This window comes from Ictidomys tridecemlineatus, chromosome X, assembly GCF_052094955.1.
Source record: "Ictidomys tridecemlineatus isolate mIctTri1 chromosome X, mIctTri1.hap1, whole genome shotgun sequence".
Taxonomy (NCBI): domain Eukaryota; kingdom Metazoa; phylum Chordata; class Mammalia; order Rodentia; family Sciuridae; genus Ictidomys; species Ictidomys tridecemlineatus.
The window spans coordinates 120,181,598-120,197,097 of NC_135493.1; the positions used below are offsets into that span (position 1 = coordinate 120,181,598).

Sequence of the window (15,500 nt, forward strand, 5' to 3'; positions counted from 1 at the left end):
GACACTCCTTAATGTATTTTCCATGCTTTTGTCATTGCTTATGGTGTTTATTGTAAAATTGCCCCCTGCCCCAGATTCTCTGCTTTTCAGCCCAGCAAACTCCATTCTTCCATCTAGATGTTGTCCAAATACTGCTACCTCTATGGTAGTGTTCCCATGGATTCTGGAGTTGACAGCTTTATACTTCATGTTCACTACCTGAAAACGATAGGCTTATTTCCTTCCTAGAATGTGAGCCCTTTAAAATTAGGGCTGTGCTATGATTGTTGTTGGAAAAAAATTTAAATAGTATCCATGAAAAATTCCTAGCCTGTGATAGGTGCTGATTTGGATGGATCAATAAAAACATTATGGACTGATGGGAAAAGGGATGGATGAAGAGATGGATGGGTGAATATCAATATTTTTAAGTATAAACAGGATAGAAATTTTATATAGTACCAGTTTCATAATAAACACCTTGAAATTGAAAATTTTTATTCAATATGTTTTTGAGATGACAACTGAACTCTGAGCTTCAATCCAATAGATGAGACAGAAGGAAAATGATAGTACCTTTCATGGATTCTGACAGATGATATTGTTCTTGCAGGGAAAAAAATGGAAAAGGAAAGAACTTTCTTTGATTGAATCATCCAGTATTTTGAAAAGCAAACAAAATTACAGTCCTTGTATTCCCTTCTCCAATAGGTCACTGGGAACAAAATGACATCTCTAAACTTGGCCACCATATTTGGGCCCAACCTGTTGCACAAACAGAAGTCATCGGACAAAGAATTCTCAGTCCAGAGCTCAGCCAGAGCTGAAGAGAGCACGGCAATCATTGCTGTGGTGCAGAAGATGATTGAAAATTATGAAGCCTTGTTCATGGTAGGTGGCCCTTATTTGGCAGAACATCTTAGTGAACTGCCTTTTGATTGCCTTTGGTGATATAATGAAACACAAATTCACTACCTTGTGGTTTATAATGCTGATTGTTGAGTGAATTCATTGAAAGTTAGACAGTTTTGGTAGGAATAGAAATTTTTATAACATGATATTACTGTAAGTTTTTGATTCCATGTTTAAACAAACATACCCTAATTATAAATTTCATTTTGTTGTCCTGTAAACAAGAATCATATTTTGGAGTCATTTAATTATTCATAAAGCAGTGATCCTTGTTCAAAATATTGATAAAACTCTTCTCTTTGGAATTCGGTCTGTGGTCCTTGTGAGTTCATGTGTTCATGAATGTGTGTCATCCTCAGTGACAGTACCTTCTCCAGGGTCAATTTTGACATTTTGTGTCCTGTATGAAGCTTCACCTTTCCTTCCTGTGTCCTTCCCATGCCTTTTTTCTGTCTCTTGAACCCCATTGCTGTTCTTATTGATGTTTATCTTATTCAACATTGTGTTACGGTCATTTGTGACCATTTCCCCTAGTAGATTATAAATGCATTTAAAACAAGGGCTGTGCCCTTGTTATCTCCTCTCTGTATCCTCTGTACAGTTTTGGAAGGCCCTCCATCTGGCAAGCACTCAATAAATATTTTTTTGATTTGTATTGAATTACCAGTTCCTGTTTTCCTTCATAAAACTGCATTGCTTGCTCCAGCTTCCCTTGAAACATTAGAACAAATGCCAATTCTCTTCTATTTCTGTTCTCCACTCATATTGCATGTCAAAATTTACAGGAACTGTCTCCATGTTTCTTCTCTCATTTCTCTTGTCAATTTGCGAACACTATAAAGCCTAGCTATTCCAGTAGAGTCTTCTGTGACTCTTTCAATCAAGAATAATAATTGGCTCATTTGAATATTCTTAAGTTTGTCTATGCTATCAAATGTCTTACATAGATCGATCTCCATGCTTGTCTTATGTTAATTTTTTAAATAAATTTGAGAGCTAGTGGTTTAGAATACTTGCCCTCTGTGTCTTACCTATATGATTATGACCAAGTAATTCAATGCTCAGTAGGTATCAATTTCAGCTCCTATAGAATGGGAAAAAATGAAAATCTGATCTAGTTCCCAGAGTAGATGTCAGAATCATTTAATATGTGAAATCATTATTGAAACTGTAAATGTCTATGTGAGTGTTTATTAATAATTTTATTACTTGGGCAACACAAGCTGCCTCAAATCTCAGTACTCTAATACCAAAGATGTAAATATCTTGTTGACATGATATCTTGTTGTTGAATCAGATATTTGGCAGATAGCCTTGCAGGTGATGACTGAGGAACCACATCACTTTGCATTTTGAGACACTGCAATCCTTTAAGGTTTATGGGCAAATTTAGAAGAAGCATCCAACAAATATGCACTAAGATCGCATTGGCCAGAACTTATTCACAAGCCACTCCTAACTAGAAGAAAGACTTGGAAATGTACTCAGGCTAGATGCCCAGGAGGAAGAGCAAACGGACTTACCCACAGTGAATAAAGTTCCCTGATGTAGAATGGTGTCCCATTCCTCAGCATCTCTCAAATATTGTCCCTGTGTAGCACATGGTAAGATCTCAAAACTGTTGAATTAGTCATCAACTCTATATAAATTTCACACTTCAGCCCCAATCCTCATAATTAATTACATATTTGGATGAATCAAATGTCTGAACTTTTCAACATTTTTGTCAAGTTTTAAGTCACATATCATCTTGCCAAGTAGTCTTGGCATTACTTCATGTTCTCTGAATTATTTTTAGCAAAATAATACCTCTCATCAATCTTAATTCTATTCTCTAAATTCTGTCTAAGCATAGTTTTCCTTTATATTAAACTATAAACCATCACACATTTCTTTCCACCTCAGATACTAACAAAACTCTTCCTGGCATCCTTGAAAGTGTAGCTGCTGCCTCTTAATTGTGCCATCCTATTTCTCCCTGTTTCTGGCCACTTGTAATACTAACAGCAGCAGGGGGAAAAATCAATTCCACTTTTTTCAACCTTCCCAAATCTAATCTTTTTTAATTTTTTTTATAGTTGTAGATGGACAGTATGACTGTATTTTATTTGTTTCATTTTATGTGGTGCTAAGGATTTAACCCAGTGCCTCAAACATGCTAGTAAGTGCTCTGCCACTGAGTTACAGCTTCAGCCCCCCAAATCTGATCTTTGTTTATCATTCTATGCAGGGATAGGTGTTGAGATTCTCTTAGATAGTACTCATGTGTGTTCGCAAGATATGATCTTTATTTCTTAAAGAGGACTTTCTTGACCACTTTGTCAAAAATATAACTCCTTGTGCTGGGGATATAGCCCAGTTGGTAGAATGCTTGCCTCACAAGCATAAGGTCCTGGGTTCAATCCCCAGAACCACAAAAAAAATGCAACTCTTCCACCCCTGACACCACCCCCACACACACAAACATCCTCACCTCCTGTTCCTATTCTCTGCTTTTTCTCCTTAGCACTCACCAATACCAATGGAGAGTTTTACAGATTTCTTTTTTTTAATGTGTTTCCTCACTAAAATGTAAATTTTTGTCCATTTCCATCTACTTTCTTTTTTACATCATGCCTGTGCCCAGGACATGGTAGAAAAAAAATAAATATTGGTTGAATTAATTTCCCTGTTACCAATCCTTGTTCTTTATACATGTGAGAATCTTTGAGCATGGAGAAATTAAGGATACCTTTCTTAGAGTGAGTTAATCAACAATATAATCATTCTTGATTATAGGAATTGTGTATTGAGAAAAAGAACAGCGGAGTGAGAGGAAATAGGGAGCAAAGATTCCAAGCTGGATCTATAAGAATAAACTGTTGCCAGAAAACTTTACTATAGTCACGTCCCTGCTCCTCATTAGCTACATGATTTTTTTAAGTGCCAGGAATTGGTATTGAACCCAGAGGCATTTAACCACTCAGCTACATCCCCAGCCCTTTTTATTTTTTATTTGAGACAGGATCTTACCAAGTTGCTGAAAGCCTCACTAGGTTTCTGAGGCTGACTTTGACCTTGTGATACCCCTGACTCAGTCTCCTGAGCTGCTGGGATTACAAGCTATATGCATGCACCACTGTGCCAAGCATGATTTCATTTTCTTTGATTTCTTTGGTTATCAAAGGACTATGTTGAATGAGTGATATCCAAGATCCCTTCTCCTTCTAAAATTTTCATGATTGAATATCCCAGCACCAACTTCCCGTCTTTCTTAAAGAAAATTGCATCACATTTTGGATTTTTTTGGCATATTTGGCATTTCAGAATTTAGTTGGTTATTACCAAGGCTAGCAGTTGGTTCACAGAGCTGGTCTGTGTGGGTGGACAAAAATGCAGCCATATATATAGCTATTTCATTTTGTTTTGGTTTTCTTTTTAAAGAAGCTTTTAGAATTGTTAAATTTTCAAACAAGGAAGGATGAAGCTGGTGGGTGGGGCCTGAAAGGTAAAGGTAGATAGCAATTGTGAAGCTTCATTTCTTGAAAGGGTTTATTTTATGAGCTGGGAAAGGAAGGTGTCACTTCCATTAATACTAGAAAGGGAAGACTTGTTAGGAGAAGTGGCTCTGAGGTTGTTCTTGAAGGCAGAATGTGTCCTGAAGACAGTGATTCCTCAGAATTGATGGAAGGGTTATAGAATCACCCAGAGACCAAGCAGGGACCCCCAAGAATATTGTGTGTCCTTAATTTCTTAGTGCTGGGACTGCCTCTCTCATGTGGCTAGGATCTGGGTTAATGGGTAAAGGCAGAAACAAACCTGGCTTTGACCCACAGTACAGAATAAGCACTTAGATCCAGAGGCTAACACATACTTCAGTCTCGGACAGTCTTTTGCACATGATAATTTGCTTTTCAACCCTGGTTTGGAAATCTTACAGCTAGAAATAGGTCATGATACAAACATCAAGATCACTCTATCGAAAGGCAGAGGCAGCACGTTTTAATAGTGGTTCTCAAACTTGAGCATGTGGCAGAGTTTTCATGGAAACTTGTTAAATATTCATGTTCCTGGGTCATTCTATAGAAAATGGAATTGAGTAGCACCTGCATAGGGACCTCGAATCTGCACTTGTTAATGTACACCTCCAGAGAGTTCTAGTAGCTTCCTACCCTATACCTTGAGAAACCACATCTTGAGCAACACTGGTAGGGTAGAAAGACCATGAGCTTTTGAATGAGTTACCAAAATAAAGATTGCTGCTCCGATATTTATTTGCTGTGTGAATCTTGGACCCCATAATTAACTTCCCTAAGCCTTCATTTTCCTGTTGTAAAAAAAAATGAAATGAAGTAGCCTACTTTATAGGATAATTTTGAAAATCAGAAATGATACTGAAAGGCACCTAGGATAGGATTAACATATACTAGGCACTCAAAAAATAAAAGGATTTCTGCTATTATTGCCCTAAAGTGATAAGGAGCCTGCTCTGTGCAAGCAGGGTCAGGTGTCACCTTGGAAACAAAGCCCATCCTGACCACTATGTGTGATACTGTGATCTGCTCCTAGTCCCTTACCCTGCTCTTCTTTTTCTTTTTTTCCACATTTAACCTCACATTTTACTTATTTATTATACTTATTAATACCTAATAGAATGCAAATCTTATGAAGGCAGAAATTGTTTTTTGTGAGTGTGTTGTTCACTGACATCCACAGCACCTATAAACTACTTGACAGAAGATGGTTCTCAGTAATTGTTAAATAAATATTGTAACTTTCTGTTGCTAGAAAATAATGTATTTTTGTTATTGTTCTTATTTGGTTTTGGTTCTGTGCCAATACTCCTAAGATTTCTGTCCCCTTAAATCATGACCCTCCATTTCTGCTGTCAACAACTATTTAGAAACATAAAATGATACTTACTGGAAACACTAAATATAAAAAATAAGAATTATTTATTTCTAGAAATGGTCATTGGTACTATCCTAAATAGAAAGCATTCACTGAATAAATCATTGACACACTAATTGTTCTGAAAATTGTTGCTTCAGTACTGATTTTGGGAATCTCAATGCACTATGCTCTTGGAATTAATAAGAACTTCAGAGTAGAGTGGAGAAAACTGTCAGCACATTCTCAGGCTTGATATGACAGGATTCCTACTAGGGCTTTTTTGGAGCTGGGCAAGGAAGAGAAGGCACTCGCCTTGTAAGCTGATGAAAAGTCCGGAGTGCAGTGGAGACGTGGGAAAACTACTGCATTCCCACCCCACTAGTTGTCAGCCCCAGATGAAGACCAGCTCAGGGCATGTGGGAAATTTCATATGAGCACTACTGGGAGCAAGGGTCAGAAGCTATGATGAGGATTCCAAGCTCAGAAGCCAAGCTTTGCTTTGTGTTCTCTTCATTCTCACATGCAAAGTGCATTTTCTTACAACTTCTTTTGCACGCCAAGTCAAAAGGAGTCAAGCAGTCAGCCAGTTCATCAAACAAGAAACTACCTCTAACAATATATTCAAATAATTATATATGATTTTCATTTCCTTTTTCATATAGGAAAAACAATTCCTGTTTGTGTGCCAGAGGTTGGCCCAATCGTTATGTGCATCATTGCCTTATCTAAATTTGACCATCATTTCATGAACAGAAAGCTAAGTTTCTCTTGCCCAAGTGATGCAGCAACTAAGTGAATTATTTCTGCATCATGATGCCTCCCCACAACAAGAAGAGGCATTTCATGTGGCATCTCAGATGTAGAGTCCATTTGTAGAAAAAAAGAGAAAATGTATTTTAGTCAATCTGAAAATGGGGAGTAAAGGGGACCTTTAACAGCACCCATCTAATTTGATGTTCAGGCCAGCTGATGGTTTTAACAGCTAGTCTATGATCCTGCTGGAGCCTGCTCACTGTGTCCTTGTCTGCAAAGACAGAATACCTGTACTGTGGGCATCCCACACAAGTGGGAGGGAACAAAAACATTGCCCCTGAGCCTTTTCTATTTCTTTTACCCTGTTGCCATAGAGCAAAGACTGATGATTTTTTCTTCATCTTCCTTTCTTAAATCATCTTCCACGAGCCCTGGACTCATCCTCTGTATTTGCTCACTAAGGTGCCCCAGTTGCCAAAAAGCTTTGCTTGGCATATATCAGCACTAGAGAAATATTTGTTGAATTTAATGCATCTTGACCCTCTAAATTCACCCAATCCTTTTAAATTATTAAACCAACTGTCACAACAGAGCCACACAAAAGGTTCAAGGTAGAGCCTGCCCTTGTTTGAGCTTTTGCTCCATAAACAACCAAAGTGATTTCTTTTAGTGTGTTTGTTAACTTAAAAAATGTCATCGTGATCTCCAGTGATATTTACTTTTACCGGGGAGTGTTAGAGTTTTAAATGCCAAAGCATCCTTCTTGGTCAAGTGCAAAGTGGTGGATTGGTGTGGAACACCCAGTGGCAAGTACAGTAGGGCTGGGTCCTGGGAACTGCTCTTTGAGAAGCACTTAATGGTTTGTTATGGTGACGGTATATGGAGAAAACTCATACCATTTTCCCCTCTCAGTGGTTTATGGAATAAACTACCTCAGTTATACCCTAGGCAATCATTCAAGGTTTCATTTTTAATTTGATGGGGTAGATTTTAATTGTGGCAGTTTTATTCCTTCATATGTGCAGTGTTTACATTTTTTTCTCTGAAGCAGGAGAGTACAAAGTTCTTTTGATTTTTGGAATAGCACTATGCTTTGAAGGAACATATTAAAATCTAAGGAGTTGAGTGTCCAGATAAACACAACCATAAATGGTACACTTAGGAAATATCTAAAATTACTAAATAGTTGACTAAAACCCAATAGAGATTTTTATGTGAAACAATGAATTGTAAGTGAAGAATTACTTTGGGCTGTTTTTTTTTCCCCCTTCATTTTAGCATGCAGAATTGCTTGAGTTAAAACATGTTTTTCACTTCTTTACTCCTAAGTTCCCATTTTGCTATATACAAAATGCCTAGAAAAATAAGAGAAAATTTTTGTTTGGTTATTGAGCTAAACTTTTCATTTTGAAAGTTTTTCTGTTGATGTGAACAGTAGACTAAGAACTTAGAAAAATTCTGATGATCCCCAGCCAGAAAAGGAAATTCACTTTCCCACTCTAGAAGTGAATAGAAAAGAGAATGTGCTACAACATGACATTAGTACTATTCATAAAGACAGAGAAGCAGCTAGACAAGGGTAACATAAATAGGGTACACTATGCAGACCATAATCATGGGTGATTTATTAGTATTATTTTTTGCCATTCCAACATTATTCCCTTGGTGGTATCCCTTTGGTAGAATACATCATCCTAACTTGGGTTCCAGAAAAGCACAAAATCAAGTGAATAAATGAGCAAGTGCATGAGGGTAATGGATGTGCCAGTATGAGCTTCTGGAAAGAAGGCTAGGAAGGCAAAGTTGGAGAAGGAAAAAGAGGCATTATTGAGAAAGCATTTGACTGGCAAGGAGGAGAATAATCAATTGCAGGTGTCTCCAGACATGAGGATTTATCATCTTGCATAGCAAGTAGCCCAGGAGGACACAGCTTTAGCAGTTCAATGGCACTTCCCTCTCTCTGTTCCACCATCTTTAGCTGTAAAGTGGCTACAGTTACCAGCTTCTCTCACAACCATCATTGAATCAAGTGATGAAGAATGATATTTTATTTCAAACATCTCTTTTCAATATACAGAGAAAAGAGACATTTCTGGATGCTCCTACAAGGCCCCTCTTGGGATTGGCCAGGATTGGCACACATGATCTTGCTCTAGCTGCAAGGAAGGTTAGCTTAAAAAGAACTACATTAGGAGCTTGTATCAATTCCAGGTCGACAAATCAGAAAATCCTTGTCTTCAGGAAACTTAACCTTTTAATGATGTGGACCAGCAGGAAGACTCAAGGTCTGGCAGAAGAGAAGGAACTGGAAGAGTGGGGACTGACAGTATTTCTCAAAACCATTAAAGTTAAGGGACTGAGCAGTCATAGGCTGTAATTCTAGAAATTTAGAAGGAGGTTAGGAGCAGACAAATATCAAGAGAAAAATCACATAATTTGTTACCCAACAGAACTGTTAAGCAAAAGAGAAGAGAATGGTTCTTCTCGGAGGCCAATGGAGACAGAGACAGAAATGGACCACTATTATCTGAGAAAAAGAAATCACAGAACCAATATTGTCCAATTCCATATTAATTGTTTCTATTTTTTTCTTTTCAATGTTGAACTTATTTCTTCTATTTCTAATAAAACGTTTTATTAGTCCATTTATAATCAATAAGGTATTTTCAAATTGATTAGACTTTTTGATTTTCATAACACTTTCATTAAGGAAAATGGGTCAGAATATTTTCAGACGCAGGAACAGAATTGTGAAGAGGGTAATTGCTGTGTCCACATTGAAATTAATTTTAATCAGCCAAAACTGGACTTAAAGGGCTATAAACTCAGTCATATATTTTTTGACAACATCCTAACTCCTAAAATGGTATGAAGAAGTGAAGGATCTGCTTGGTTATTTCTTTCTTACTTATTTAAGCTGCTGTTCCTTATCAGTTAATTTATGACTTTGTTTTTCTATGAATTACTTAAATTAATAGAAGTGAATGCTTATCCAAGTGAACTGAACCTGTGGTTTTCAATTTTTATTAAGTGATCTGAAATTAAATTTGTAATTGTAGAGAAAGACTAGAAGAGTCATGGGAAAACAGAACTAAATGCTGTTATATGAACATTAAAAAATCAGTTCCAAGCATCATTTCAAATTCCCTATCTAATTTTCCTACTGGCTACAGTTTTCTGAATCATTCCTTTATTTTAAAAATGTGAAAAAATGTTATTTTATCATATGAATTATTTAAGATTCCTTGAATCATTCTGTAACAAAATGGGATAAAAATAAATTAATGAATTATATGCACTGTAGTCAGTTTTGCATAATATATAGGAAAATATTATCAATGCTATAATCATGCATCCACATTTTAAGCTGTATCTCTTTACTTATTTGTCAATAGTTTCTCCAAGCCAAGATAGTATAATGAATTTTTTTATTTGCATTTGTATCAAGTAAGAGTCACATGTCCTACGTAAAATAAACCGGGTCAAGCCTAGTTGAATGAGTAAGCTCTGAAATGCAGAATAGTCTAACAAAAAATATGGAAAGTTATTTTTAAAATAATAACACTTTCTGTAATATATTCTAATATTGCAAGTTGATAATTTAGATGTACATTCTATTCTCAAATAATTAATATTGTAATGCCTGCAATACTCCAAAGGGCATGCACTCTTGTTTATTTTTCAGTGAGAATGGAATTGTGCTTGGAGCAAAATTTATTTATTATACATCTAAGCAGGGAAAATTTTAGGTTAAACTAATTGGATGGAAATGTAAGCACTTTCCCTAATTAGCTCATACACATTTCTTTTAACAAAGAATTCAAGATATACATTTTGGCTTACAATATTTTTTTGCCTTGATGTTCGTTTTTAATTATTTTTATTGTTGCATTGTAACTAATCCTAATATGGGATTCATTATGCCACATTCACACATGCATATTATATAATTTGATCAATCTCATTTTCCAGTAACTGCCTTTCTCCCTCACCCCAATCCTTTGTCTCTACTCTACTTATCTCCTTTTGATTACCATTATTATTTTAATTATGGTATCATAATTATATGTATAAGCATGGTTTATTGTATTTATTCATACATGAACTTAGCATAATTTGGTAGATTTTACTCGCCACTACTTCTTCATGCTCTGCCCATCTCCTTCCTTCTCTTCTTCCTCTACTCAATTGGCCCCCCTTCTATTTTTGTGAGATTCTATATTTCTCTCTCTCTCTCTCTCTCTCTCTCTCTCTCTCTCTCTCTCTCTCTCTCTCTCTCTCTCTCTCTCTCTCATATCAGACAAAATGTTCAACTCTTGATGTTCTCAGTCTGGCATATTTCAATTAACATGACATTGTCTAGTACCATCCATAATGCATTAATTTCATTCTTCTTTAGGGTTGAGTAAAACTCCTTTGTGTATATGTACCACATTTTCTTCATCCACTCATCTGTTCACAGGCACTTAGGCTAGTTATATAACTTGGCTGTTGTGAATTATGCTGATGTAAACATTGGTGTGCATTAATCATTATGATACACTTATTTTACTTCTCTTGGATATATACCAAGAAGTGGTATAGCTGGGTCATATGGTGATTCCATTCCTCCTTCTGCCTGGAATGATTATCTCAAAGTCCTTAATCAACTTTAGTTCTCTGCTAACATGTCAGCTTCTCTGCAAACTAACCATCCTATTTAACATTGTACCTCACCCAGAATTTTCCATCACACTTATTTGTTTTGTTTTTCTGCACATGATCCAGGCTATGCTTTCCTTGTGTATTTGCTTATTTCCCATCTTTCAGTGTTTATCTCCAGTTTCATGAGGACCAGAATTCTTCTCTGTTTGGTTTATATCCCAGCATCCAGTACCTGACACTCAATAAGTATTCACCAAATATCTTTGCACTGATTGAAAGGAGCAGAGGTGGAACAAGGGGGCTGGAGTGAGAAATGCAGTGGTGCTGAAGAAGAGAATATGTGGGGATGATTGCTAGGACAGAAGATGGAACACACATATTAAGGATAGCAAACATATGGAGGACTTTAACTGTGGTGTTGAAAAGCATTTTGAGCAAGTGAATATCTTGATCAGACCATTCTAACAACTGTGTGGAGAGGAGCATTGATGCACATTTCAAGGAAATAGTGCAAAATTTAGCAAGCTGTTATATTAAAGGTCCCATCAAATATGTACATTTATTTTACTCTATAAACACAATAGCTTAAAGAACTTCAGGGCTCATGTAGCTGTAATTAAAAGCAGATGTGTTTTTAGGCATAGCTTGACACAAGACTCAAATGCCATCAAGAAATTCTCTTTTCTGTCCTCCTCCTTCTCCTCTTCTTCTTCTTCCTCCCCCTCCTTCTCTTCCTTTTTCTTATTACACCCCCCTCCACTTCTTATTATTTGCTCAATTGTCAACATAATTCTAAGGTTCTGTATGTCTACAATTCCTGTCTCCTACAACCCTCAGGGAAATTCTCATAGCTTTACATTGCCTCTAATGGAATCACGTGGCCATTTCTCACCAACCATGGTGGTCTGGGAATGAAATTATTGGTCAACTTTGATTACAGTACATACTTCACTCTTGAGGAAGGGGTGGGGTAGGAAGTGGTTGGTTTTCCTGAGTGAACTTAGGGTATAACTGTTATAATAAGAGGGAAATGGAGACTTGTAATGGCCAACATATGACTACTACAAAGGGGTAATGAAGACTTGAACTTGGGTCATAGCAGATGGAATACAACTCTGAAAGTCTGAGCTTATGTGACTAGGGTTTGGCAGTGCCATTAATTAAGATTTGGGATGAAGTAAGAGGAACAGATTTATGAGAAAAGGAAAGCATTTTCTTGCTTTCTCATCCCTGTTTTTATTAATAAAATTGTTTCCAGCTTCTTAGAGATCAAGAACAATTGAGTTCTGCAAGAGGCAGAAGGAAAATTCTTCTACCAACCACTTATTCTCAGAAGACTTGTCCCTGTGGTTTTAAAAATTCTTCTCTCTGAGTCTGCATGTGAGAGAATCAGACTGAAAAAATTGTTTTTTTCTCAATAATTTACACTTTCTCTGGTTGGGCTAACAGCATATATAGAGTAGAAGACCATTGGTCAGAACTGGATTTAGTCTTCTCTTATAGAACATTTCCACATGGGTGACTTAAGGCCATCTTTGGTTGCATTGTGGATTAGACTTAGAGAAACAAATGATGCCAATCCATAAAATTCTAGTGGATTTCTATGAAATTATGAAGCTAGAAATGGCTAAATCTTGAGGAAACAGGGTGCAAGAAAGGAGAGAAGGCAGGCACTAAGTGACAGTGCAGTCATAGTGCTAGTATTTTTTTTTCCTTTTTTTGGGTGATTATCATTGACCAGATACTGTTCTAAATTATTGACACAAAATTAGTAATTTAATCACTACAGCTCCAGTTTGTGGTGAGTACTATTGTTATTTCCATTTTATAGATGAGAAAACCAAGAGTCAGAAAGATCCTTATTAATGTATGTTACGAAAGGTCCCTCAGATAATAAGTGATAAAGCTAGAATTCAAGCAATCTGGCTCAAGGGCCTGCCCTCTTAATAAAAGAATCATATGTTCCAGAATTGCTCAAGACAGTCTAAATTTATGCCTGTAGCTTTGGCATCATTTAAAATATGAACTCTAGAGTGTCCCCATTTACACAATAAATTATGAACACCATTCTTCTTAACCATGATGTTTTGCTTACTCAAAGCCAAGAAAATCTAATCTGAGCAACAGAGGTGACCAAATGACTAGGTTGTATCTCCAGGTATATGAGTGTGACATTTTTTATCAAATATGATTATTTGAATACCATTCCGTTGGTTCTTAGAATTAAACTTGCTGTCTGGGTTGGTGTGAGTTTAATTTTAACTAGTAAATCACTTTGCTTTCTTAGACTTTTAAGGCACTGTTTTATGATATCATAAAGTTGCCAATTACTATGTTTTGCCCCATTCTGGAATGATTTTATTTATGCCTCAACACTTGGCTTCTTCAGGTTCCCCCAGATCTCCAGAATGAAGTACTGATCAGCCTGTTAGAGACGGATCCTGATGTCGTGGACTATTTACTCAGAAGGAAGGCTTCCCAATCATCGTGAGTATGCCAGTTTTCCATTTTCTAAAGCCACGTTGGGGATTTCTATTTCCATTTCTAAAGAATTAGAAACATTTACATAACTCCATGCAGGGTGACCAAAGTGGAATTTTGGCAGCTTTCTGGCAACTCTGATCACTCCACCTAACCAGAAAATGCTTCAGTCTTACCAATCCACTTATTGAATTAGAAACCACTTTACAAGACTTTTCTATTTCATTTTCAGCTTTCTGTAGCCCCTTGAGATCCTTTCGACTGTGTTTACTGGGAAAAAAAGAACACTAAATCACTGGCAAAGACTCAGAGGACTATGATGCACATCAGTGATTCTTCTTTTAGAATCTTGATAACTGTGCTCAGGAGCCCAAAAGGCCATGCCTAGAGATGTCTTGAACAGTTTTATCCGTGAAAGCAATTCATTTGAAATTAGAGGTGTGCTCTTTCTTGGCTTTCCTATCCTTTATAACTTGTATTCTTCTTAAATATTTTTTTCTTTTTTTATGTAGTACTGGGGATTGAACGCAGAACCTCATGCATGCTAGGAAAGTGCTATACCACTGAGCTACATCTCCAGCACGTAGCTTGTATACTTTTGATGCAAATGTACCCTGGTCTTCACATTCACCTAAGTTTGCAGTGAGGAATATGAAACTATGCTGTAGAATATTGTTTGCTACTATTCTTCCCTAAAGGAACACTGGATTTTTGCATCAGTAAGATTTTATGGCTAATTCCAATGATGTCTACAGAGGCACAGTGTGTGGAGGTGCTGAGCAGTTGGAAAACCAGTTAAAGGATTAATATGGCATCACTAACCAGGAGCAATATTATCACCATGACACCCAACTTTAAATTTATGACATGAAAAGTTGTTACTGTTCTCTTATGAAAGTATCATTTATTTTATGCTTTTTATCTGCTCAGTTTTAATAATTCTAAGATACATTTTACGCATGGTTTATCATCTTCAAAGATGAGATCAATCTTATTATCAATGGAATATCTTAATTTGTAGCATTTTTTCTTTTTTAGTCATATGCATTTTTTTCTTTCTTAATGATATATAAAACAATGCTATATCTTATTTGGTTGAGTCTTAGAAACAATGACACAGGCTAAATTACACTGTAATGTGATGTTGAATTCGATTAGTTTTCTTTTTGGATGATTTCAGATATTAATAAAATTATATTATTTTTAAATACATTTAGTGTAAAAGAAATCTGCATTTTTCAATCCTCTTCTTTCCCAGATCATTACATGAATAGTCCTGCTGAATTCAGCTTCATTCCATTTTCAGCAGAGCTAGGAAGGTCTTATAATTGGATCACACTTTCAAATGCACTTTTAAAAAATCCACGTCTGTTCCAGTCATTATCAGGCCAAATTCTGTTCCATTAAGACATTCTATATGGATTCAATCCTCAAGAGCCATGAACAAATAAAATTATATTCAAACTATAAATAGGCTAAATGTGCTAGCATTTTATGGTCTTGCTTTTCATTTTAGAGAATTGAGGTCACACTTATATTTTTCCTAGATTTCTAACTATCATCAAAATGTTAAACTCTGATCTAAAGTAACAAATGACTTTTCTTCCCAACAACACACATACCACCAAAATTTTAGTGAATTCACTTTTCTTCCCTGTGCAAGAAAACAGACATGGCAGTATTTCTTTTGTGAATCCCTCATTAAGCTGCATTTATTTGAAATTTTGTTGGTATCCTGTGGAAAAGCTAGAAAGTATACTCCTGAGAAACCACAGAGTTTTGACTGACTGATTTTCTGCTTTTGTGTGGCATTATTAGATACAGTTTTTACTTTCAAGAGCCACTGATGGGAATTATTT

The 15,500-nt window shown here is 36.2% G+C and overlaps 1 protein-coding gene across 6 annotated transcripts in view; it reads left to right on the forward strand.

Annotated features, from left to right (window-relative positions):
• Positions 1-15,500, forward strand: part of Arhgap6 (Rho GTPase activating protein 6) — a 453,321-nt gene that overhangs the window by 423,983 nt on the left and 13,838 nt on the right. For all 6 annotated transcript variants that reach the window (XR_013431922.1, XM_078035123.1, XM_078035128.1 and 3 more), the window contains exons 9-10: positions 691-870; positions 13,550-13,647. Coding sequence is in view for 5 of the 6 variants with exons in the window: in XM_078035123.1 (XP_077891249.1) it covers positions 691-870; positions 13,550-13,647 (278 nt within the window). In the remaining variant the exon portion in view is untranslated. The remainder of the gene's footprint in view (positions 1-690; positions 871-13,549; positions 13,648-15,500) is intronic.